The sequence below is a fragment of the Penicillium cosmopolitanum genome (assembly GCF_028827165.1).
Source record: "Penicillium cosmopolitanum strain IBT 29677 chromosome Unknown utg000011l:1.0-3548175.0:1.0-3550911.0, whole genome shotgun sequence".
In the NCBI taxonomy this organism is placed as follows: domain Eukaryota; kingdom Fungi; phylum Ascomycota; class Eurotiomycetes; order Eurotiales; family Aspergillaceae; genus Penicillium; species Penicillium cosmopolitanum.
The window spans coordinates 2,923,518-2,948,476 of NW_026622681.1; the positions used below are offsets into that span (position 1 = coordinate 2,923,518).

Here is a 24,959-nt window from a genome sequence, read left to right on the forward strand (position 1 = left end):
ACCCACCCATCCATCCATCAAGATCTAGTCTAATCTAAAGCGAACACTTCTCACCACGGAAATACTCCGCATCAACCGCAGACCGAATCAACTGATTAGCAATAGCAGTAGGAGGCGGCAACTTCAAGCCACCCTTATACTCCGCCCCAGCCTCAGCACTCAAATCACTAGTCCCAATCCTGAGCGCCTCCTCAACCTCCTCAACATCAAACCACCTCGCATCTTCCAACTCGGGATCATGCTCCAGATTAATCGTCTCATGAGCAGGCTCACTAACCTGCGCAATAGCCCCAATCATCAAATTCGCCGGATAAGGCCAAGGCTGCGAAGAATGAATAACGACTCGAGAAAGCGTCACGCCTGCTTCCTCCCACACCTCGCGACGAACAGCGTCCTCGATTGACTCGGCCGGCTCAATGAAGCCCGCTAGCGTGGAGTACCATTTTGGCGGGAATCGCTTCGATCGGCCGAGGAGGATGCGTTTGCCGTCGTGAGAGACTACGGCTACGATTATCGTTGGGTCGGTGCGCGGGAAGGAGAGGTTCGAGATTGTTGTGCGGGTGCTGCAAGGTGGTCGCGAGGTTGGGTTTCCTTCTTCTGTGGTGATGGCTGCGTCGGTGGGTGGACAGGCGCGCTTTGTTCCGGCGTTCACGGATAAGGTGGGATTGCCGCAGGTGCCGCAGAAGGTGTTTCTGTTGTTCCAGTCCATTAGGGCGCGGGATTGGGCGTATATGGCAGCTGATATGGAGAATAGTGTTAGCCTTGGTTGATCTCTACGTTCTTGAGGAGTCACCAAAAGCAATTGTTGGGGTTACATACCTTCCTCCGGGGTGAAGGTTGAGATAACCCTAGTCTGGAAGAAAGACAAACCCTGCTCTTCCAAAGCACTGACGACATCCTTTGCGGCGGATTGTTGCGCCTCGGAGCCGCGGGGCGTAACATCTAATGCGAAGAATGGTGTACCGGTGTAGGTCTTCCATGCCATGCCATTTTCCTTGTTACTTTCGTCCAGACCGAGGAAGATTAGATTGGGGTTTGTCTTGCGCGAGTCAAAGTTCTTGATCATGTCTTCCTCGGAGCGGTCGAAGAAATCGGGGGCGACGAGTCGGCGCACTTCATCGTATCTGGCAGTGTACAGTTCGGCAGGGGAGCGGGTTAGCGGGGCGAGGTTGTTCAGTAGCACGAATTTGGTGGAGGGGTGCTTGAGGGCCGAGGAAAGGAATGAGTGCTCGGTTCGTAGGAAGGATAGTCGATTGATGGGCGAGCCTGGAATGGATGATTAGTTATTCTGTTTTCCGGTGCTTCTTTTCCTTCTGTCTTTATTTGCCGGGTCAATCATACTGGAGAAATAGTTCACAGTCTCTTTGCCGAAGCGCCGCGACAACATGGAATCGGCGAGCGTGTGGGCCGGAGTAGGTAGTTGGGAGGAAGTGCTCATGCTGGTCGAGTCAATCTGTACCGTCCACGACTTGGGCGAATCTACTATGCAGGAAGAATGCAGGAGTGATGCAGGAGGGATGCAAGGGAGATAAAGGCGATTTCGGATTGCCGGTTCTCCGTAACCCTCAATGCTTGCGACATCGCGGGGATTAATCAGCTCGGCATTTGCGATTTCCTGTATGTGAATAACCAATCTTTCGTCGGACTTAAGCCGATAATGCGTGTGGAACGGTAAGATAGTGGTTGAATTACGGTATTACAATAACCAGGGCGGGGAAACCTTGGGAACCCCCACACATGTGACCCAGGGCATCGATGTAGGATTATTCTATCAAAAGACCGTGACCGTGACTAGAACTTGAAGTATACTATTATTTAGAAACTTCAGGTTGAATAATGAGTATCTCACCATGGATTTCAACTGCGGCCCGGATCGAAGCACAATTTTGGAATCTCTCCAACTAGAAGGAAGTAACTTGAACTTGAAGTTCATGTCAGCGGAAAATTGACTGCACCCCGGGGCCCGGGCCAGATATATAGTATGCCTAACTACCTACCTAGGTAGATATCATCTACTCCCACCACTCAAGTTCAGGTTCAAGTTACTACTCTCAACCATGACCTGAAGTCGGATAATTCATCTGAAGCTATAATATCCCATAGTCCTTCTTTATAGTTACTGCAGTGGTTTGATGTCCAACAATTGAAAGGTTCTACAGCGGCACCTCTCAAACTTGAACCATCCAGAGTGGTAACCTTCCTTACCCAACAAGTTTTTGATAACAATAAAACAGAAGCCGGCCCGAAAACCTTTCCCTTCAACCACCCATTAAAAAATGCAAAAAGAGAGGTCCTGCCCGGAATCGAACCGGGATCGGCGGAATCAGAATCCGCAGTGATAACCAATTACACTACAGAACCAATTGATGGAGAAGGGGTGAGATATTTGGCTTCATGAATCTAATTACCTCAATACCGCCACAGATAGGTACGTCGATTAGTTGCACCAATGTTCTGAGTTTCTGAGTTGAACGGGAAGCTTCTGAAATTGGATTTCTGAGAGCAGAGGTCATCCCGTTCCCAAAAGTTTTCTAATTGGTAACCATTAGAGCAATCCAATGCAGTGTGGCATTGCATGCAAGACTTTGGTTCTCCGGAGTAGTTATATTGTCAAGAAAAAGAGTAGATTTGTTGAAATAGAGATCGAATCACGAATCGAAGAAGAGAAAGTAATATATGAGGTGATATGTAAAGGCAGTGTGTGAAGTTGGAAGGATCGTACTTGTAGTTTCGAAATTCTTGCAGGCTCAAGAGCCTTGCAATATGTCTCGCTTAGTGATGACGAGTCTCGCGAGGATTGAAATTTGTCCATCGAATGTTCGCTCTAGTTGGCATTACCGCCGAGCCGAGAGACAACGTGCTCAAAAGCTGAGCTTTGTACCGTTTCAGTGAGTCCGTAAGAGAGATGGCCAGCGGGCAGCTGACAGGGACACGCGGGATTGTATGAGCACACCCCATCACCCTACACAAGGGACAAAGCCCAATATTAGCTTTAGTTTCAATAAAGGTCGAAGATAGATATCTGACAAAACTCACAGCGAGACAATAGTCCAGTACTTTTCCACTTTTATCCAACTGATCAGAAAGCTGTGGAATGATGTTGCTCGCGCTGCTATTCTGACGACTGGCGGCAGCAGTGAACATACCAACCGATTGGCTGTGATCTTTAAGGCCTTTTTCATTCACATTTGACATTTTTCCAGGGAGACGATAAGGATTTCCGACAAGAATCACGGATTTCACCATCTTGATAGCGTCCCTATCAAGACGATTGAGTACCTTGAGCATGAGGGTAGCTCCTTGAGAGTAGCCGAAAAGAGCATACTTTTGACCAGGGCAACGATGAAGTCCTTCATGGATGACTTTCGACACAAAATTCTCACCATTTGTCGTGTTTTGATCTGGACCTGCTGGGTATTGAACAGGCAGGCTGACTCCACCGGTTGTATTTGCAAGGATGTTGCTAATCATGATGTGGAACATGGTTGAGATACCCTGCGGCTCTGCGGTGCCGCGTGCATCGATCAATTCTATCATGTGTTTTATGTTTTAGGACAACGTCATATCCAAAAGAAAAAAAAATTGAGAGGAAAGGAATCGATGCAGGCGCATAGGGTAGTACTAACTGTACTCAGAGCACTTCAACGCCTCTTCCGAGGTGGTGATATTGGCATGGGGTAGAGTTAGAAACTCCGAAGCGCCGCACCGACATTCAAAAACATCGAGTTGCTTCTCTAAAATAGTTTCATTGGCCTGATGGCTCGCGGTATATGTCGCAGTTCCAAGAGACAAAATCCCGAGCAGTAAAGGGACGTGGGGACTGAGACGCATGTTGAGCTTTTGTGAAAAATGAAAAAGAAAAGTTGAAAGGAATGTAACTGTTAGTACACACATATCCTAAAAGAACCTTGGCTTTTATAGTCATTGATTCTGCTAGATTTAGAGGGTTTCGTGATACCTTGAATGCGAGCCTTCGTAAACGTCTCCCAATGTGTACGATGCGTAGGCAGACGGGCCCCACCAATGCCGATCTTCATATTTCTCGTATCCAATGCCAAAAGAGAGAAACGTTACGAGGTCTGAGTAAAAGCGGGTAGGGGCTGCGCACTGGAACGGAAAGAGAAGGCCAAGTTGCCAAACATTATCCGGTATGTACCCTGGGTATATGAAAACTTGTCTACTCACTATTTTTACTTTCAGGGAAGAAAAACTCTAATTGGATGGCAAGTGCAGTCATAAATGAACTTGAAAGTAGTTGAATTGCAATAGATACAACAAGTAGATGCATAGTAGATAGAGGTCATGACAGCAAGAGCCCAAACGGCAACGCCAAATAATACCAAAAAGAAATAAAAAGGAGAAAAATTTCGCTGATGAGCTGCTAAAAGTCGTGGTTCAAATCATTTGCCAGGTCGGCTCAATTTAGATGTTTCGTGCATCATAAAACTATAGGGGAAACGAAGACAAAGACGAAGACTTCTTAGTCCTTCCAGAACCAGCCACCTTTTGACTGATTGCCGGGCCCGCCAGAACCCTCAACATTCGAGCGTGGATGAGTAACCTCAACCGATTCGTCTGTTTCTTCACGGCCATCGGCATAGCGCTTGGTCTTCACAATCTTAGTTTCAACAGAGCCATCGGCCAGGCGCGTTCGTTCGGTCCGAGACATGGTCGATATAACACGAGACGGAGTAGGTTCTTGCGAAAGATCCGCCTGCTTCCTCTCAGTCAAGTCGGGCGGACTTTCGGGGACGGATTTTCGATTTCCGCCAGATACAAGATCCAGCCAGCTTTCAGTGTCCTCAGTGCCCTGGTCGTCATCGTATAGTTGTCGGCGCTCCTGTTCCTGCTCTCGACGGCGCTCTTCGAGTAGGAAGCGAACAAGGGGACTTCCAACTTCTCCCGTAAGAGTTGTTGCTCCCGTTCCTCGATGTCGTGTAAGAAACGTTCGTACATATCCAATTCCGTGTCGGCCTGTTGATTTTCCGACTCGAGCTGCTTTTTGTTTTCGGTCTCGGTCTTGGTCTCGGAGCGTGATTCAGGCAAGACACGGTTATCATCACTGTGGCTCGTACCCGTGAAAGTGATACCAGACCAAGGAGAGCTAACCGAGCCTCCGGATGAGTATTTCCAACGATCACCCAGACTACCGCGTTTCACGAGGCCATGCAGCCATTCTGATCCATTTTCGGTCTTGCCGGCTTGCAGCGTATCGTTGTCAAGCATCGGCTTGCCGTTTTCTAAGCGGAGCAGATCCTCGAATGCCTCACGCCATTGCGGCTCATTTGGATCGCGATCCGATTCTGGTTGGAAAGAAGACATTATAGACGAGAAGACGCCCTGGTCCCGTTGTGCGCGATAATGGGCTTGGTGTTCGAGGTGGAGAGGCGAGTAGGGGCTAAACGCGATGTATGTGAGGGGCCAGGTCGGGGAGCTGCTGTCTTCAAACATGTCGGGAAAGAAGTATCGATTGCTGGGGTGGAGGAATGATGGAGAGAAGGGGAAGAATCGATCCTCGAATCGGTCGACGACGGACTCGATGCCGAAGAAGTCGGAGTGCGCGTTGCGGGGACTGTGGTTTCTTTCTTGATGAGGGTTTCGGGGGTGTCTATCGTTCGTATTTCCAGGTTGCGATGGCCCGGATGTGTTGCCTCCGTTGTTGTTGTTGTTGTCCTGGCCACTTGAGGAAGATCCTTCTGCGCCTTGGTCACGCGCGTAATTGCCATGTCCAGCATTGTCGCCACCGGTGCGTTCCCGGTATTTTCTTTCCTCGTAGCCATTGTCCTCGTTAAATATAGTCCATCTGTCTGATTGAGGGCGCGATATATTCGATGGGAGTCCAGTGACGGACTGGAGTAGTGAAGAGACCTGCTCATCGGCGAAGCGCCGGAACACGACGAATGGGTTGCTCTCGTCGTGCCAGTCCTGATCACGAGGCATGTTTGAATTATTATCTCGGTTGTTGGTGTTATTATTGTCTTTGGAGTTGTCTTGTTTCTCTGTGTCTTGATCGTTCGGCATAATGATGATGAAATGGAGAAGAAGGTAAGAAAGTTCAAGTTGGGTTGACGAGAGAAGCTGTTGGGGAGGCCCCACTCACGTGGCGAGGTGAGCCCCACTGCGTTTTGCTTTTCTTAGAAGGTTCCTATTCTTTTTCGCTGCTTTTTCGTCCTGCAGTGGAAGAATATCTTATGATCCTTTTGCCTGTTATTTACTTACTTTAATGCTAATAGTACTTTTGTATCCTCCTCCTTTTAATGATTTATTCTCACCAAATCCTCCTTTTTAAGTGCCCCTTGTTTGGTTGAGATCGCCTGCGTCATAGTTCGACCCACTGCAGCTCTTAGGGCGAAATCCCATACTTCCAAGCGGGCCCGATCCAACAGTTGCGGGCCTCGGCCGAAACGAGATATTGAATGGCCGACGAGTGTCTTTGAATTGACAATTTGAATCTACTGACGAAAATGAAGATATTTGGACTCATTACTTCAGGTCACTCGCTTTCGACCAACTAATCAATCGATTGGTTACACTCAAATGATAGAATGGCATTCTCTGAGGTATTCAGTACACAACTTGAAGATGAACTAAATAATTACAACCCCCAAAAAGTAATGTTCAATTTACCAAAAGGCATATTTTACTTCTCACAGACGAGATCTTCCAGACAGATTCGTCCACGCCTCATCGAACCCAGTTGACCGGATCCACATCGCCCCCTGATCAAGTCCATCAACAGTGGAGTCAATAGCTGCAACAAGTAAAGTTAGCAACAGGGGACATGACATTTCACACGTCAAGAAAATAAAGTTACTAGAAAACTTGAACTCACCCATATTACCAATTCTCAGCCACATATCCCCAGAGACAGGCATTTGCGAGTCTTTATCCGCTACCCGACAAACCTCCTCCCCATGCGCCAGCGCTCTGACAAGTTTGACCAGATGTCCATCATCACCGGGATGTTTGACAGCCCGTGAAAATAAAGTCGGCCAATCGTTCGTCACGGGGTACTGTGTGACCTCGTTTCGGCGTAGCTCAGGCGAGCCGCGTGAAACATACATCACGAGATCCATACGACCCTTCCATTCCAGTAGACGGAGCTTGGCCTGTGTGTCTAGGAAGGGAAGCTGGGCAATTTTGGAGAAGAATATCGACGAGTTGACGCAGTGGATGAAGAAGAAGTCTATCTTGACTTTCTTGTCGGGTCTTTGGGCGGCACTCGTGTAGTACACTATGTAGTCACGTCGGATTTCTTGTCAGTCACGGCTTCAAAGATGCGAAATTGCAATTGCACGTGCAAAAAGGCAACAGCAAAAGTACTCAAAACAAAGCAAAGCACAGCAAGGGAAACTCACCAACGGTATTAATCATATCAGCAATCCGCTCCTGAATCTGATCCTCAGAAACGGTATACTGAGCCGCATATTTCAACATCTCATCACCAGCCCGACTCAACGGCCCCTCACGAATCTTATTCCCATCAGTGAATTTGGTGCTGTGCGCCAATTTCTCGTCGGCCCGAATCTCGTTCAGAAGCTGTAGTAGTGACTTTTCTCCCCGCTTCCCGATCCCACCTGCTAGTTTCTCCGCCGGCAGGAAATACTCACGACCTATCCAGTCATCATGAACGGCAGCTTGCGCGAGTGCCTGGGCCACGATGGCTGGTTGGTTGAATTCCAGTCCGAATCCGAGATGGATTAGAGGGTGGACGAGGCCTAGGGTGGTTCTTGGTGAGTTTCAATTTCAATGGGCGGCAAAAGTGGGGGTTGGACTCCTCGTATGTCTATACAAGTCCCCCCTCACTAGATTGCATCAGACTCGGGTAAACGCACCTCCAAATAATCTCGACAGCATACTCTCCGCTCGCTGGTCACCAGCAAAAACGTATTCGTTCAGCACAGCACCCACACCCTTCGCATCAATCTCCTCCTGGAAGAAGACTAAGTAATTAGAATAATTCTCCTCCTTATGAAAGGCCTCTTGGAATTTGATCGGGTCATGGAAACCCTCAACGACATTCCTATCAACAGGCCGAGCCGGTCTCTGATAGCTTCTATTCCGAACATAATTCTTTCGAATATCATCCGGTGATGCTCCGAGAGAAAAAATGCTCAGAACCCCGTGTGGTATGTGGTCTTTATTTCACCATTAGCATTATACGCGTGAGCCCAATCCAAAAAAAGAGAGACAAGATGAATAGAAATTTGAATTCAAATTCACGTACTATGAAATCCTTCATCGTTGAAGAAGACATGGTGATTTTCCATATCCTCTTGCAAGACTTCGCTCGCTGCGCGCGCGGCTTCTTCCGTGGTCCCGGCCGTGAAAACCCCCGAGTCCGTAGCGGGCGATAAATGGATCTCAGTCGCAGTCGCCATATTTGAAAAGTAGCCGCGATGGTCCCAAGAGGTGTATGAAACGGGCCGAAATCGAGGTGTTGAATAGCCGGCTAGAAGCGGCAAAGATGGTGGGATCGAGAAACTTGAAAGACTAGTAGTCTGGGAGCTAGCACGCCTTCGGAGTAATATTGAGAGAGAAGATCGCGAACAGATCATTCCTCCACGTCTGATTTTCAGATCCCCAGGATGGGACTTCGGGAGGAGGATAAGGGGGGACTTTATAGCGAAATGATGGCAGCATGACACATTACGAGAGTCGGGGGTAAAATGCCTAAAGCCCGTTCTGGACAGAGATTCTGGGGTAAGCTCTTCAGACCCCCATTCTCGCAGACCTATCAGCAGGCGGGGATTAGTGGGAATATACTGGACCCTTTCGGACCTCGTACCCTTCCGGGGAGCGCGTCGGTGTTTGGGCGCTCCGACATGACGAACTACACGTCATCGGAACAACAAAAGCTAAAGCTAGACCGGCCTTGCTGACTGATGGGGTTGCAGAGCTCGTATTCAAAACATACTTATTAGCAAACTCCAGGATTGGTTCTGGGCTAGGTTTGGCTTGATTGGAAATAGCCATACGGTAGGAATTTGAAATTAGGAATATTGAATTTTGGGTATATTCTCATTCTGGGGAACTAAAAAGGACAAAGCGTGCATGATATGATCCACGTAGCAGAATGGCAAAATAAGCATCGCTCAGCTCAGCTCAGCTCAGCGCAGCCCAGTCCAGTCCAGTCCAGCCCTCTTCCCTGACTAGTATTAACAATTTGAGTCAAAATCTAGACCAATATCTCAGTAATCAACTTCTAGAATGCCTGCATCTCTAACTATCTTATGCCTGCTCTCGTGCTTTCCGCGCCCGCTCGCGGTCTCGTTGCATCTTCTTGAACAATGGATGATGAGTACCCTTGTCCTTGAGCTGCTTATTTCTGCTCTTGTTGTATTCGATATACGCCATATCATCACCGCCGGCCAGACCACTAAGGGTAGCTGCGCTGCGCTTGGCCGTCGACTTCTTGCCCGGGCGACCCTTAGCAGAGCGCATTGAGAATAGATCATCCGTGACCTGTTCCACGTCTGCTGATGATTCGTTCTGCAGCATGACTTCCTGGAGTAATTCTCGACGCTCGGCGGGAGTGGCGTACGATAACCCTTCGTAGTTGTCAATACCCTGTAGATGGGTGATGACTTTGAATGCGTAACCCTGGTCAATCAGGAATGCCTGTCTCTTGGCCGAGTAAACCATCTCATGAGTATCTTTGGACACGAGTGAGTAGAAGAAGGCATTGAAGCCCTCGTCATTACGACGCTTGGCTCGGAGAATACGACCCAGACGCTGTGCCTCTTGACGGCGAGAACCGTAGTGAGAGGAGATCTGGATCAAGCAGGTGGCCTCTGGCAAATCGAGAGATGTGTCTCCAATCTTTGACAAGAAGATGGTATTCACCTGCTCGTTGTGCTGGAAGTTCTCCAGAATACGCATTCGCTCGTTCTGCGGGGTTCCACCGTAAATGTATGCCTTGTTCAACTTCAGTGCATATCGCTCCAAGGCGTAGACGTTATCCGAGAACACGATAATTTTGTCGCCTCGCTTCTCGTGGAAGTCGATCAAGAATTGACACGCTTGGAACTTGCGAGGGTTCATGATGTAGAGCAAAGCCTGCTTTCTAGAACTCTCGCGTAGGTATTCGGAGTAAAACTCCGTTGTCATTGGGCACCACACTTCGGCACACTGGACCTTTGCAATGTGACCCTGTGCGGCTAGTTCCATCCAGTTCGCCTCGTAAAGCTTTGGACCGATGAGGAAATTCAGATCCTTAATCTTGTCATCCTCACGCAGAAGAGTGGCTGTGAGACCAAGCTTGCTCTGAGCAGCGATCGCAGATGTGACCTTTCGGAACATGGAGGCTGGCACAACGTGCACCTCGTCAAGAATCATCATACCCCATTCCCGAGACTGAAGCCAGTCCATCATTTTCTGGGCATCGTAGGAACGCGCTCGCGTTTGCGACACCATGGAGTAGGTGGAAACGATGATACCGGTTGACCGCTTGAATTTCTCTTTGTGGTCCGAAGTGAAAATGGCGATGTCACTTGGGTCGATCGTTGTCCAGCGTAAGAACTCATTTCGCCACTGAACGACCGACATGGAACTGGTGCAGAGCACGATCGTGCCTTTTTTGATTGTCGCTGCCGCAGTAATGCCGACTAGGGTCTTGCCAGCACCACATGGAAGAACAATGATACCACTCTTTGCTCGTCCATTACCAAACATCTTACTCAGACTCTTCTCCTGGTATGAACGAATTCGAGCAGCGGGCTTCAGGTCCATATCAAGATTAGGATTGACCGTATCTCCTTGGAAATCGTATTCTTCCAAGGCAGGACATCCAATTGCTTGACAACGAGCCTTGACCACTTCGACACCAGTTGCAGGAATCTCAAAGCTGTATGTGGTGGCTTCTTCATTGTCATCCTCACCAACGTCATCAATTCCATAGTCCATTGCAACCTCTGCATTCTCCTCCCTAGGGGCGGCAGCGGCTTCTTGTTGAGTGCCAGTTTCTCTCACACCAGCTGCATCCTTTGTTCCGGGAATGACAAGGCCTCCCATTTTCGGAGCGGCTCGCTCGATAATTCCTTCCGTGCTTTCAATTCGCTGGGGTCCAATCACTTCATCCTTGAGCAACCGCTGCAGCATTTCCGGATCCGTTGTTTCCACGTAATAATGATTGTGTCGAAGAACCATCTTAATCTTCCCGTACGATTTGGTGAATTCGATAATGAAAGTCCGGATAGTTTCCGGCAACGGCGTTTTCGAGAGACGGTCCAAGAAAGCAACAATATCCTGCGGTTTCAATCCAACGGACACCGCCGCATACAAACTATGACCCGTCAAGCGGTATTCGTGCAGGTGGGTCGGACGCGATAAGGGTTCCGCGATGGTTGTGAGGAAATCCTGGGCCTGGGGTGCCAGCGGGGAGAAACTTTCGAGAGTGATCGTGCCTTTTACCGGCTCGATCCATAACGGGCGGTTGTAGTGGTCGCGCTTGAGAGGGAGGGCAGACAGGTCCTTGTAGCCAAATCTAGGATCGGTCCTGTTGTTGACTTGCGATCGCTTGCTGAATGACTCCAAGGAAAACTTGCTGACGACCTCTTTATCATCCTTTTAGCATTCCGGGTTCACTCGGCGTGGGCGGATTGCCACACTGTACCTTTCAAGTTATCCTTCCCTTCTGACACGTCTTCCGGATCCGAGTATTCATCGCTGCTGGATATTTCTTCAAGGTCTGGAACTGGCGTGGGGCGTTTCGAGGTGCTGCTAGACCGACCGCCTATTCAAAGTGAGTCATTGGTTGTTTGCCGTGGGTGTTGGAGACACCTACTGTCAGTCGCCTTGCGCTTGGGAGGCATCGTGCGGGATGTTTTGCGGAGTCGAAGGGCCGGGTTTGAGTTCCAGGGTAAGAATATCGGTGGGAGGTGCTATAGGATGAGGCAGGAGCTGCCTCTTAGCAAAAGGTTCAAGCCTGCATGCCACGAGAGTGCTGGGTCGCGGAAGACAGGCGGCGTCTGCCGACTGAAGATGCGACCAAACAGGGACTTGTAGGTGGGCCTAATAGCGGGCTTGATGAGATTTGGAAGGAGCTAGAGATCGGAGAGATGGTGGTAGAGAATGAGGGTGTCGGTAGTGGGATGTGAAAGAAGTTCAAACCAAAAGGTGATGATGACCAGTCTTCAATCTTGACGGGTTGATAGCCGCCTTAGGCAGAAACTGCCGATTAGAGCCGCCTGGAGACATCCCATACCTGGTAGATTTCCTGAGCAAATCGTGACTTACGCCGTTGGATAACATAACTGTTCGAATTTATTTTGATATATCTTGGGTGCATTCTAAAGATATACACCTTCAAATAAGCAAATTAGTCAAGACTTTTGCTATAAGATGCTGTTATTGCCCAAATCCCCATAGACAGCGATCTCCACACCGCCTTGCGCAGCCGAGTTTCGGCCGCGGAGCCTTGACTGACGTAGAAGAACAGCACTTCTATTCTCCTCCCCGTCTAACTCGACCACTTTGCAACAATGAATACAGTATGTCTGACACCCTTCGGAAGAAAACAGCCTAATCTAATCGCAATTCATCCTTAGATCCGTTCTACTTGGTGAGAACCCCACCGTCCAGCCATGAATTGAAGCTGTCGGAACCCCGGCTGGATATTGCCATACTGATAGAGGATGTTTCTGGAACAGGGTTGGCTGGGGCACCCTTTGTGTCGGTAGGTACTTGGAGCTTGGAGAAGCTCGCCTCGAATTCAAAGACCCCGCCAATTCTAACTTTCCCCCCTTCACAGCTGGCGGCGGTGCCTACTACTTTGCCAAACAGTCCGTCAATGCCGATCGACAAGCTCGGTTTGAAGCCGATATGAAGCGCAAGGCGCAACTGAAAGCGATGGAAAACGATCACAAGCGGCAAGCCGCCATGACTGCACCCGCACCGGATCCGACCGACGACGCCAGCTTGAAACGAGCCAATATGACACGATTCCAAAATGCGGCGGACGATGTCGCCTCGCCGAGTGCCGAAGCTTCGCACGACCCGGCCCCGACACGTCATGAACCTATGACGGAGAACGATCGAGTGCTGGAGAAGGGAAAATATGAAGCGGCCCAGCCGTACCGTCCTCCTAGCGGGAACCGGTTTAGTTGAGGATATGGCTTTGGCTCTCCTTGTACATTTCTTGGTTGTGTAAATTATTTATCCCTGCGGGCACATTAGAGATGATTTCTATTTTATTGGATGGCCCGAGATGGCCCGTGTTCTTGTCATATGAAGCTTTGTTCTGGGATCGAGGGTACTGCCGTGTCGATCAATCTCGATCTACTAGTAGATGGCGGATGGTTGCTCCTTATATGCCCCTGTCATTTACTCGTACCCAGCTGGATGAATATGCGTGTGGATTGAGAGAACTGTCTAGCTAGACACAATATCTAAGTCTCGACAAGCTTTGCCCGGATCTGCTATCTGACAACGACGCCACAACTCATCTCATCACTGATGATTAAAGATGATACCCAGTGGACGCGATCTGTCTCGTCCAGAAGAGAACGACAAAAAGTAGTTAAAAAAAAATAAGACATAGAATAATAATATATAAAAAAACGCCGTTCCCAAACACCCCCGACCTCATGCATCATATCAAAAGTCCCATGTTGGCGCCCGCACCGAACAGCGGAACCCGTTTAGGCGGAAATAAAAGCAAAAAAAAAAGAACATCGTGGCTGCACTCGATGACGATCGGTCTAGCGTGCATGGAAGCAGAGCGGGGGGTGGGGCCTATCGAGCCCGTCAGTCAGTACAGTCTTACTCCACGCATGCATACATCGTGTGGCATGCAGGACTCTTGCTGGTGGATAATTTAACTCACTTATTGCCTTCCGGGAACCCGGAGCTTTTCTGACGCGAGCTTTCCAGAGCTGGTGGAATAAAAGGCAGCGCCACAGCGGCGGCCAGACAGGAAGTAGTCACGGCGCGAGCTGCGCGGCTATCGGGACGTGGACGGTGGGCAGAAAAGTGTCGGATAGTAGGGCGAGCGAGTTGTGCGGCGACGACAGCGGCCATTGTGGGCAGGAAGAAAATGGTTGATGAGGGAGAGAGAGAAGAAGAAGAAGAAGAAGAAGAAGAAGGGTGTGGAGTGGTTGTGGAGTGTTATTGTTGGGTGGGTGGCGTGATGTCGAGTATTTATACTACTAGCAAGTAGTACTGTAGTATGTAGGAGTATGTAGCCGGGAACCTCAGGCTCAGTTGGATCACGCGAGTACCAGTAACTTGAATGTAATAGGGCTTGTAAGGTTTTGGGGGAAGAACGACAGGGGGCCAAGGCTTTTTATAGATTGCGCGATCTCCGAGAAGCATCCCATCACACAACACACAGAGGCAGTCAGGCCATGCGAGTGCGCAAGTGACCCGTATGTGGGGGGAGCTGCGGGGACTGCAGCTGCAAAACAAATGGGCTGATTCTTCCAGGGGAGCCTGAGGGGACCCAGCTGGAAGCCTTCATCCGGGGTGATCAGACAGATCTGCGACAACTGCGTCGGGCGGTCGGCAAGCAATGCGCGCAAATCGCGGCCAACTCACGCCATCGCGGGGTCCCAAATAGAAATCACATTAAAGACGCAGTGGGCTGTGAGAGTGGGCAGTGAGCAGTGGGGCCGGAATTTGCCCCTCTCAAGGGCTAATGGCACAAGGCAGAAGAGACAAAAGAGGGGCGTCAGGCGTCACCGCGTGGAGGATCGTCAAGGCAGAAAGGAGCTCCCCCCTCGATGAGTATTGTGTATGATGTACGAGTACGAGTAGACTGAGGGCGGAGCACGAATAGCCGGTCTGCTTTACCGGTGGGTAAATCTTATCATCTGGGTCCAGCAACAGTAGATCGTCGGATAGACGCCAGACAGATTTGCCGGGGAGGGGGAGAGGGCAAAGTAATAGTATGGATGAATCATGGATGTAACATGATTTCTCAATATGAACGCCCTTAACCTTGGAACCATCTGACCATTTACAGGGTGACGACCAGAACTAGTCAGCCACTAGGTACTAACTAACTATACGAAGGTCCTCGGGACCCTTCAACTGGAAAAGCACTCATGGTTCGGGTTTCAATTTCCGTTTACCTGATATTCCCGAGGTCTGGTGGCACTTCAAGTTCAAAGGCTAGACTCGTCATAGTCTGAGGATGTCTTTCACATTTCTCAGTGTTCAAAGTTTACTACTTGGTATTAGTTCGCTAAGTTTTTGTAGTACTACTAGTTATCATGCTATCGACTATGGTAGCAGTGTGGGGAATGTGTACTACTACCACTATGTAACTGGATGTATACGTACCATATTCGAGAGACATCAGGGACTTCAGTCCACTTTGCATTAAACTACTAGTAGCGAGTCTGCTTGACTTAAATAGATCCACAGATATGATCCATTAATCCAGAGACTCCGTTTTCTATACTTTTCATATTTAAAAAAAGCTAATCGTAGGTATGGACTGATACTCTCACGTGACCAACAAGGAGGAGCTCCGCCCAAACTTGAACGCGAAGGTCACGTGTGATAACCGTATTGTCTTTGGGTCCAGCGCAGGGCAATTCGAGCTCTCCCCCAAGCTTGGAGCTTAATTCGCCTTGACGTACCTCTCTGGCGATGGCGTCCCATCAGCTCGCCATCGCAAAGGCATCCTTCTCAGCTGGCCTTTTGCGCCCCGATCCCACCAGTGTGCCGCGTGACGACATCGCCGCCTTTCACTCTGCCCTCGACCGGGCGCTGTCGCGTTGTTCCTCAGCAAACATCCAGGTCTGATCCGTTGCAACTTCTTGCTATCCCTCCGTTACTAAACCCATCCGACAAATTCAGACCTGCAAAGAATGGCTCCTCCAATATGTAGCCTCGTCGGCCAACCGGCTGGCAGGCCTGGCCAAATATCTGGTGACACTGGCTGGCTCCTTCGCTGAAGACCCAACAGGCCCTCTGCCAAAACCTTCGCCGAAGCGCCGGAGACTCCACATCCTATACCTCCTCAACGATCTGTTCCACCACAGCAAGTACCACCTGGATACCACGGCTATCTTCTCCACGGTGAGCGGGTCCCTGCAGCCACATGTCGTGGACCTGCTTGGGCATGCGGCAGCCTATGATCGACAGAAATATCCCCGACACCATCGGCGGCTAGATGATCTACTAGATATCTGGTCCGAGCACGGATACTTCAGTCCCGACCTGATCCACAAGTTACGAGAGGTGGTGAAGAACTCGGCCTTGACAGGGGCCGCCCCACCCTCATCGACTGATGTCTTGGCTGTCGAGGGAGATACCACGAAAAAGTTGCCCGGGAAAGACACACCTTTTGTCATGCCATTGACACATGGTGACCCCTCGACTCCGTACTATGACCTTCCGGCAGGTAACATGATTCCGCATATCATTCCCAATTCGACCATTCCCCTGCGCGCCGAGAGCATCAAGCCACTACAATTCATGGCAGGTCCTGCCGACGAAACACTGGTTCAGGCACTCAAAGGCTTTTTGAAGGATGTCGATCAGATATATGGCATAGAGGAGCTTGTCAAAGACGATGGAAACACAGATGTAGATGAAATGGGTCAAAGGGTCGTTCGAGACGAGATAACGGGCGATATCATCGACGGTGAAACATACTACGGCTGGTCCCGTGCGTTTTGCCAGCAGATGAAGAAAAGGCCAGATGACTCCCGCAGCCGCAGCCGAAGCCGAAGTGGGACTCGGCATGATACCAAGCGACGACGTTACAGCGACAGCTCTATGAGTGATGACAGCCGACGGTCTCGGAGTCGATCTCGGTCTCGTGGAGATAGGCGTGAGCCTAATTGCTACGGGTCTAAGTCACGATCTCAAAGCCCATACTCGCCAAGAGGACCATCGCCGCCCAGATTCCCGCCTCCTCATCAACCCTCTCACCCTCTTCCTCATCCTCCAGCACAACATGCCAACCACCCTCCCCAGCCGTCACATCAAAACCACCCTTACAATGCACAATATGGTCATTACAATGCCAACTTCCCTCCCCCACCTCCACCTTCCTACCCTGGCGCCTGGCCACCTGCCCCACCCCCACATATGCCGGGAATGCCCTTCCCCCCACCGGGGCCGGGTATCAACCATAACCCCCCAGCATTCCCTCCAGCTTTCTCTGGCTACCCTTCTCATATGCCTGTACCGCCTGAACAACCTCTTCCTCCTGGGCAGTATCACTTCCCTCCTCCACACTCTGGTGGTCAGCATGGGGGATCCTGGGGTCCTCCAGGTGGAAAAAACTGGCGATGAGAGCTCTATGTACCAGTACAACGATGATATGATTTCCAAAATGCTAAAAAATATTGCAAAATTTACCTCATGCTTATTACTAGAAGTGCTACTGACAAATTTCTCCACTGTCTCATTTACATACTAGGCGCTATAACTGGTAACACTGGAGAGCAGTGCAACACCACGCATACATGCTTGTCTAGCCCCGAAGTCATGGGGTTTCAAGATTATTCTCTCTGTAGCCACACTTGGTGACCTTACAGATATCTACTAATAGTCTTGGAACGCATGTATAGCGACATCAAACCAACCAGACTGGAACACTGCCAGGAGCCCCCATGGAAGTTTTATCATCGTGAGATATACTAGGGTACCCTCCTGGGGTATCCGATAAGCTAAAAGCCGATCAGATGACGAAGATTTCCGTAATCGGCAGGAGCGACTGTCATGGCTGCTCTCCCAGGGAAAGGGCGGATATAGCCGCCCACCGCGCGCTTCACGAGTTCATTCTTTCCTTCAGTGCTCTCGATCTTCTTCCTCCTTTCCATCTCCAGATCCATCCGTCTCTCATCTCTCATCTCTCACCTATCACCAGTTCATTGTTGTGATAGTCAGTTCAACATTTGTATCTCTTTGTTGGCTGCACCAACACCCAGGCCCATCCTGTGATGGGATTCATCTTATCCGCACCAGATTCGTGAGTAAAGGGTGATTGTTGTTGTTGTGAAGACCCTCTGAGTTGACATGCAGTGATCCAGCAATGACCCCCGTTCTCTCAAAGATGGACTCACCCAGCTCGTTCAGGCTGAGTCCCGTGCAAAAGGCGGAGATGATGACCTGCATACATACGGCTATTGAAGAACTGCGAATGGAAGTGATTCCTTCAAAGGCCAGCCAAAAGAAGAATGCGAGATTGATTCCGCAGATCAATGTTATTCCTCCCTCTGAGACTGCTACTCCTTCCGTTCCATCGACCGCCCCAATCTTCGACATTGCGAAGGCAAACAATTGGGTCACATCTGAGGTTGGATATTTCCTTCCTGACCCCACTCGTGACGAGCAGGTACGAATGAAGGAAGACACCATTTACTTCAGCAATGCCCATGCGTTTGTCGGCCATATCCGGGCCCTGTCCGCCTTCAAGAACGAGAACACTATCCGTCTGAACATCCACTCTTGCCTGCGAGGTGAGGCCCTGGAATGGTTTATCTCCGAGCTCTCGCACTACGAGAGAGAGAAGCTCCGAAGCTTTTCTCTGGAGGAAGGATGGATCGAAACTCTAACCAGGCGCTTCAAGAACCCCCCTTCTCACGCCTTGAAGACTCTGAAACGGTCTAAGTACAATTGGGCAGACGTTCGATCCCAGCGCTCTCTGGTCATGTGGGCTCATAACATGTTGCGGTTGGCCCAGGAATCGAACGAATACCCAGTTGTCTGGCACCAGATACACGCAGTATGGGACCAGATTGAGATCCCGATCCGAGGAAACGTCAGCGAACCATCGTCGGGGACTACTGTTGCAAGCTTCATGGAAGAATTAGACAGATGGTACAATCTGTGGCGCTAGGCAGCACCCAGTCTTGTCGCCATCGAGACGGATAATCTTGATGGCGATTTAGAAAACGGTGACCCGGGAAATGTGTTTCAGCGTTGGAGTCAAGGGAAATTCTCATGAGAATCAGTGTGTCTGATTTTCTGCCTTTGCAATCCTATTTTTTTTTTATCATTTTTTTTCGTGTCTTTATTATTCAGTGACACCGCAACCTCCCATTATCTGAACCGGTGGTTTCTCCGAGACCAAGTACAGTTACATATCGTTGTCCTGACATCTTTACTCATTGATATGCACTTGGAAGGCAGCCAAGGTCGGAAATTCACGGATGTAGTGGTTGTTTTACTTTTCCTTGTTCTTTCATTTCAACATCTGATTCAGTTACGATACTCTACTCAGTCATCCATACTCTAGCTTTCAAATGTACATGGAAGCATCAAACTTCTGCATCTATCCGGCATTATTCATTCACATCTCTGGCTTCATGCCGGTACAATGATTCTAGGACGGCCAAAGGTAGCACCCTTAAACTACATAAGCAGATGTTACTGTCGAAATGCCCAAGGCAAGATATAAGGGGAACTAAAGTTGGACCGGAAAGGCTAACAGAAGGAAATTGTTGCTTGAAGTGATAGTGACGTTACCGTCATGAATACTAGTATTCGACAGAAAAAAAAATACAACGATATCTAAGGCCATATACCAATGTCGTGACAAGTGAAGTAGAAAAAAAATAGAAACCCAGAGATGCATCCACGCTTTCCCCCACAGATTCATCCTCAACATAAGACTTCCAAATTCGATCTGATAGGTTCATGGCCGCCAGTGCCGCATATACGGCCCCTTTATGTGAGAACGTCATTGATCAACTCGACCTGGTCCTCTTCCCCAAATCCGAAGGAGCGGTAGTAGTCTTCCTTTGCTTTCTCGAACAGTTTGCACGAATTGACGGCTCCCTTTCAGATAAATATAGTGTTAGCTTTCACTCCTCTTCTGACATTGAAAGTAGTTATTCGTTGGCATACCGTGTTCTCAGCAGAGCAGCACATGGGCCTGTATTCGGGTTCATCGCACTCTTCCGGCGGCTCGTTTGGTCGCATATTCCGGCCTATACAGTAAAAATGATATGATTAATGATCCATCTCAATCTGGACACTCCGCTTGCATCAAAGTGCCGAGAACGTTGACATACATTGGAATGACACTGCCGAACTTATCTGGATGCCTCCAAGAATAGGCACAAGTTCACCCAATGGTTTGATGATATCGTGCGAGGTCTGCGCCAGGGACTGGCAGCACTGTTTGTACTGTTTCTGTGGGCAGGAGTAAGGGCCGACGGGAACCACTGGCGCAGAAATCGATGCTGAAGGGGATGAATAGGCTGCCGAAGAGGATGCGATAACAGGCTTAGTGGGCGTAGGCATTGGGACTGCAGGATATTCCTGCAAGACAGGCACGGCGGAGGCGACAGCTAGGCTTGCGAAGGTAAGGAAGATGGCCTCGAGACGCATTTTGAGGTATTGAACGTTCGTTATTCTTGTTTTATTCCTTGTATGCGTCTTCAGGTGCGTTGGCGTTGGCGCGAGGTGAAAGAGTAGGTGGTTCGAAAGGTTCAACTTGGCGTGTATAGTTCTGTGGCTCTCTATCCGAAAGGCCGCTGGGCACGTTCTATCAATGTAAAAGAGTGAAAAATAGTCGGTTTATCGAGGAAAAGAAAGGAAAGACAGGAGCTGGGCGATATTAGGCCGTCATGAGTGTTGACGGTGTTGCGTAGTGTCGGCGGGATTGAAGTGTGAGAGAAGAAGGGAAGAGAGCCCTTTGTTGACACGACACGATGCGTTAGCTGAAGGGAGATTGCGTTGTAGCAAATCCGACAGCGTTCGCCTAAGGCTTCCAGGTGGTCTCGCGTTCCTGCGTCCTTTTCTCCTCCCTTGTCTTGCCATTGGGCCTTGTTTACATCGTTTGGCTGGCCTAGGATTCCAGGGGTTTCACCTCAGTCGAGAGGGGCAACAGTACCTGTATTGACCAGTCGTTGGACTTTCTGAGCCACTTGGAATGCGGAAGGCTGGGAGACCGGGCTATTTTTCCGTTCATCTCGTTTGCTCGACATACCGATATGGTCCTTTTCTCTTCGGCGAAGTTTGTGGGTACATGCCCAGATGTTTCATGAAATCTGATTCTCTCAGCCAAATTGGTTCACGTATTCATATAGCAGCTTTGCTGTTCATAATATATTGAATAGTTATCTATGCTATTCTATTTCTCAAGCCATTCCTATGAGGTAAAAGCCTGCGAGATAGGAAACACCACGATTCTGGCTATGCAAGGGGGCAAGTTAAATGTTCGAGGAATGCTCAGCCCTTCGATCGATTGGCCTACGTAATAAAGGGATAAAATCTCGTACCCATGATTCATGTAGAACACAGGTACCCTCTCCACCTCGGGCTTTGTTGAGCTTCCAACACCGATTGACTTCCGTGGTAGTTAGGTTGGTAGTTAAGATTTCGGGACCGACATCGAAGACAAAGATTTTAGACAACTAAATTAATTAATTACGACTAGAATATAAGGACCTATTCAATTGACGCCGAAAATGGCCGCTTTTCTATTCTGCACCCACCCAGCGCCCCAAGTCAACCCTCTGGCAACGAAATTGGTGCTCGTTCGACTGTTATCCAGTCCCTCCTATTTCCTGTGTTAAGCCACGGCTTTCGTACCCAGCAAGAATCAAAAGTCTAGATGGTCACTCAAACTCCGTTTCCTAGAGTGAGTCATGGTCCTCAAACTTAGCGACGATCCCTACGATGTAGACCGTCGCCTGAGGACATTTTTTCTCGATGAAGAAAACGACCTTATTACGTCTAGCCATCACCCTACATCAACCAGTATACTTGACAATAGTTTCTCTCCTCGAATAATCAGGTTTATCCTAGAACGCATCATTTGTTTTATCTCATCAGGCTGCCCTGAGCAATAATAGAAAGTTCAAGTTGTAAAGGAGGTCTTCCTCAGTATTTCCTGTATCTGATCACTGTATTCCAACTAACTCAAAATCTTCGAACCAGCTGTCTCAGGTTGTTCATATGTCACGATGACAAACACGCACCACTGTAGAGTCACAATTTTTCGTGGAAGGCTCTCCTGTATATTCATCATCACTGCTGCAGGGCAGACTGAAATTGTCGCACTCAATGGTGTCACTGTCACTGTCATACTTGCAGTCCTCGAAATCCCCACCATCAATGTCAAGATCCGGTGGACTGTTTCCAAAACTGTTATCCGACCCAATAGTTTCAAGATCACAAATATAGGGGTCGTAATATTCACTGCTGGTAACAGCATAACCAGGCGGTCCACTTGACGCAGCGTCAAAACCGATGTTTGATATCTCGGAAATGAAAACAAAGCTACTCGGGGTAGCTGCAGCGGCTGATGCCGCCGACGCTGATGCTGCCGACGCCGCTGAAGCACTCGACGCACTCGCTTTCGAAGCACTGACACTGGATCTCGATTCGGATGCTTCCGATTCCAGGGAGGCAGTGTATGCCGTATATATGGAGGTAATCTGAGTAATAGATTCCATCGAGGTCACACAGGACTTGGCGTTTCCGGCATTATTGTCAAGGTAGCCAGAGTCGCCACAGGAGTAGACGATGCCATCTTCGGCTGTCGTAGTAAAGGAGCCCTTATTTTCTGGATTCCATGACAGACTCGGGTCAGGAGGTCGAGAGTAGGGACACAATTGATAGTCCTCCTGACCGGATGTGGAACTGGCAGTCATCCAGGTACCGCTATAGTCTGAGCAGTCGAAAACACAATACTCCTCGTCGGCCTTCCGATTAACAATATGATTCATTCTGCATTCAGGTCCTGTGGTGGTAGTGGAGCTGTCAGAAGTTGTTGTTTTGGTTGATGATCCTGGAGGAGATGTCATAGGCGCCGTTGAAGTTGAAGCTGTAGATCCACCAGCGCCAGGTGTCGCGGTATCACTGTCATCAGTGGCTGCGGTTGAGAGTTTAGATGAACTTCTAGCACGACGAGTACATGCTTTCAACGTGGATGTTGTTTCAAATGTGGTCGGGGTAGCTTCACAGGCGGTTCTTGTGGTACATGACTCAGTACTGGTAATTATACTAATTGTAGTAGTGTCTGAGTGAGGCACTTGACTGACAACTGTATCCCAGGTACAATCAGAGTATGTAGTACTTGACGTACAAGTAGCTGTTGTTGATTCAGATGTTGAGGAATCAGATTGAGATTCAGAAGTTGAGGAATCAGATTGAGATTCTGATGTATGTCGGTCGTTTTTCTTTTCCTCCATATTCTCCACGATATTACTGATTTCATCAAGATACTCGGTTCCTTTCTTGATCTGATCCTCGATCTCAGGTTCTATACCGTCGGCATCGTCAGGAATCACATCTTTTATGTCTTTAATAATCGGTGCCACACAGCTGAGCGCAGAATTAGCGATGTCCGCAGCAGTATCCACAGTAGCGCCGACAGCTTCTTTCGCGATACTGGTAACAGCATCAAAAAGACCTCTCTTTGTCAACGATCTTTTCTTGGAGCCTGAGCAGGGGGTTTTGCTTGTGTCGAAATTTGTTTTGGAGAGATATTCAGAAGTTTTATCGTCAATCTCTTCAATGTGGTCTTTATATTTTTTCGGGTCCTTCTTGAGATCCTCGATATTGTTATAAGGATTGCTCAGAATAATGGCAATAGGAGTATCAGAGCTAGTGGTAGCTGCGCTTCCAGTCTCGGTGGTAGTCGGAATGGTTGCCCATTCTTCCTGAGACGGCGATGCTGTCGGTGCAAAAACGGCAATAGCAGTATCGCTACCCGTGGCCTCTGTTATAGCGGATTCGGATGCCAAATTCACCGAGGAAACCTGATCAGATGGTTTCACAGACGGTATTGAACTGGGACGGCCCGTCGTGGTGGAATATAGGTCTCCACTTGAAGGAGTCTGCCCAGAGGTGGTTGTCTGCTGACTAGAGGATGTTCCATCGGTTGTTGACGTGTCATCTGAAAGAGGTGTTGAAGTTGTTGATGCTGAGTTACTTGCAGAGTTTTCCGGGGTAGAGCTTGAGGTTCCAGCTGCAGAACCTGATGGCGTAGATCCACTAGGGATGAGTGGCTTGGTACTTGACGCATTAGAGCCAGTTGAATCCGGGCCATTAGGTCGAGAACTGGATGACTCGTCTGAGGAGTCTGAAGTTGAGCTTTCGCCAGAAGGTCCAGGATGAGTGGAGCTTGAGGCAGTTGAACCTGAAGCAGTCGAGCCTACACCATCTGGCTTTGTACTTGTAGGCCTATTTGGGGAGTCTGATGTCGTAGAGCCATGTGGTATCAATGGCTTGGAGCTTGTGTGTCCATTAGGAGGGGAGTTTGCTGTATTTGATCCGGTTGAGCCTGGGATTATTGGTCCGGAGATTGACTTTTCACCTGTAGGGCCTCGTGTCGTAGATTCACTAGGGATGAGTGGCTTAGAGCTTGTGTGTCCATTAGGAGAGGAGTTTGCTGTATTTGATCCGGCTGAGGCTGGGATTATTGGTCCAGAGCTTGACGTTCCACCTGCAGAGCCTAGTGTTGTAGATCCACCAGGGATGAGTGGCTCGGAGCTTGTGTAACTAGCAGGGGAGGTGCCTGGGGCATTTGGTCCAGTTGGATTTGTAGGGGCAGGTGTTGGGGCTGAAGATGTGGCCCCGGAAGATTCCTCGGTCTCTGAGCCCCCGCCTGCCTCGGCGGGTGGAGTCGATGAAGTGACGGATGGATCAACGGCCCCAGACGAGGTGATGAGACTGAAATGAACAGTGGGGATTTGGCCGTCCGGCACAGTGACGACAGAGGTAAGCTTCAGCTTATGGCTCTTTTCATGGTCAAACGTAAATGACAATGGAGTTCGAGTTGACGATGAGGGCGTTGATATTGCCAGCGGAGGTGTCACAAAGTCAACGACAGGAGTAACGGTGTTGGGGACAACAAGCGTGGTAGTTACTGTCGTGGTCCAATCCGCACTAGCTCCATACAAGAAGGGAAGCACCAACAAGAGACTGTTCTTGATAGCCATGTTCGGGAAAATTGGGTCGCTGATGGAGCTTCATTGATTGAGGAGCCCGGAGGACCAAGTGCAACTAATTTATACAAAATGTCTCGGTTGGGGCCAATTCAT

The 24,959-nt window shown here is 49.3% G+C and overlaps 11 protein-coding genes across 11 annotated transcripts; 3 read left to right on the forward strand and 8 right to left on the reverse strand.

Moving 5' to 3' along the window:
- Positions 1-34: 34 nt before the first annotated feature.
- N7509_012598 (NAD(+) diphosphatase) lies at positions 35-1,438 on the reverse strand (the record flags this gene model as incomplete). Its single annotated transcript, XM_056637235.1, has 3 exons — positions 35-738; positions 820-1,266; positions 1,342-1,438. The coding sequence occupies 3 exons, from the start codon at positions 1,436-1,438 to the stop codon at positions 35-37; spliced, it is 1,248 nt and encodes a 415-aa protein (XP_056483265.1).
- A 1,386-nt stretch (positions 1,439-2,824) lies between these two features.
- Positions 2,825-3,831, reverse strand: N7509_012599 (cutinase-domain-containing protein; the record flags this gene model as incomplete). The annotated part of the gene is made up of 3 exons (XM_056637236.1): positions 2,825-2,962; positions 3,037-3,530; positions 3,627-3,831. 3 exons carry the CDS (start codon positions 3,829-3,831, stop codon positions 2,825-2,827), a joined length of 837 nt encoding a protein of 278 aa, XP_056483266.1.
- A 649-nt stretch (positions 3,832-4,480) lies between these two features.
- On the reverse strand, positions 4,481-6,021 carry N7509_012600 (uncharacterized protein; the record flags this gene model as incomplete). The annotated part of the gene is made up of 2 exons (XM_056637237.1): positions 4,481-4,810; positions 4,858-6,021. 2 exons carry the CDS (start codon positions 6,019-6,021, stop codon positions 4,481-4,483), a joined length of 1,494 nt encoding a protein of 497 aa, XP_056483267.1.
- Positions 6,022-6,647: 626 nt separating this feature from the next.
- N7509_012601 (questin oxidase family protein) lies at positions 6,648-8,381 on the reverse strand (the record flags this gene model as incomplete). Its single annotated transcript, XM_056637238.1, has 5 exons — positions 6,648-6,751; positions 6,833-7,234; positions 7,359-7,718; positions 7,836-8,138; positions 8,228-8,381. The coding sequence occupies 5 exons, from the start codon at positions 8,379-8,381 to the stop codon at positions 6,648-6,650; spliced, it is 1,323 nt and encodes a 440-aa protein (XP_056483268.1).
- Positions 8,382-9,231: 850 nt separating this feature from the next.
- N7509_012602 (TFIIH/NER complex ATPase/helicase subunit SSL2) lies at positions 9,232-11,813 on the reverse strand (the record flags this gene model as incomplete). Its single annotated transcript, XM_056637239.1, has 3 exons — positions 9,232-11,555; positions 11,615-11,734; positions 11,786-11,813. 3 exons carry the CDS (start codon positions 11,811-11,813, stop codon positions 9,232-9,234), a joined length of 2,472 nt encoding a protein of 823 aa, XP_056483269.1.
- Positions 11,814-12,482: 669 nt separating this feature from the next.
- Positions 12,483-13,107, forward strand: N7509_012603 (uncharacterized protein; the record flags this gene model as incomplete). Its single annotated transcript, XM_056637240.1, has 3 exons — positions 12,483-12,491; positions 12,549-12,562; positions 12,651-13,107. The coding sequence occupies 3 exons, from the start codon at positions 12,483-12,485 to the stop codon at positions 13,105-13,107; spliced, it is 480 nt and encodes a 159-aa protein (XP_056483270.1).
- Positions 13,108-13,700: 593 nt separating this feature from the next.
- On the reverse strand, positions 13,701-14,019 carry N7509_012604 (uncharacterized protein; the record flags this gene model as incomplete). Its single annotated transcript, XM_056637241.1, has 2 exons — positions 13,701-13,734; positions 13,826-14,019. 2 exons carry the CDS (start codon positions 14,017-14,019, stop codon positions 13,701-13,703), a joined length of 228 nt encoding a protein of 75 aa, XP_056483271.1.
- A 1,575-nt stretch (positions 14,020-15,594) lies between these two features.
- Positions 15,595-17,250, forward strand: N7509_012605 (RNA polymerase II-binding domain-containing protein; the record flags this gene model as incomplete). Its single annotated transcript, XM_056637242.1, has 2 exons — positions 15,595-15,744; positions 15,805-17,250. The coding sequence occupies 2 exons, from the start codon at positions 15,595-15,597 to the stop codon at positions 17,248-17,250; spliced, it is 1,596 nt and encodes a 531-aa protein (XP_056483272.1).
- A 763-nt stretch (positions 17,251-18,013) lies between these two features.
- On the forward strand, positions 18,014-18,799 carry N7509_012606 (uncharacterized protein; the record flags this gene model as incomplete). Its single annotated transcript, XM_056637243.1, has 1 exon — positions 18,014-18,799. The coding sequence occupies one exon, from the start codon at positions 18,014-18,016 to the stop codon at positions 18,797-18,799; it is 786 nt and encodes a 261-aa protein (XP_056483273.1).
- Positions 18,800-19,629: 830 nt separating this feature from the next.
- N7509_012607 (uncharacterized protein) lies at positions 19,630-20,295 on the reverse strand (the record flags this gene model as incomplete). The annotated part of the gene is made up of 3 exons (XM_056637244.1): positions 19,630-19,740; positions 19,810-19,892; positions 19,977-20,295. 3 exons carry the CDS (start codon positions 20,293-20,295, stop codon positions 19,630-19,632), a joined length of 513 nt encoding a protein of 170 aa, XP_056483274.1.
- A 1,568-nt stretch (positions 20,296-21,863) lies between these two features.
- On the reverse strand, positions 21,864-24,857 carry N7509_012608 (uncharacterized protein; the record flags this gene model as incomplete). The annotated part of the gene is made up of 1 exon (XM_056637245.1): positions 21,864-24,857. The coding sequence occupies one exon, from the start codon at positions 24,855-24,857 to the stop codon at positions 21,864-21,866; it is 2,994 nt and encodes a 997-aa protein (XP_056483275.1).
- Between the last annotated feature and the right edge of the window lie 102 nt (positions 24,858-24,959).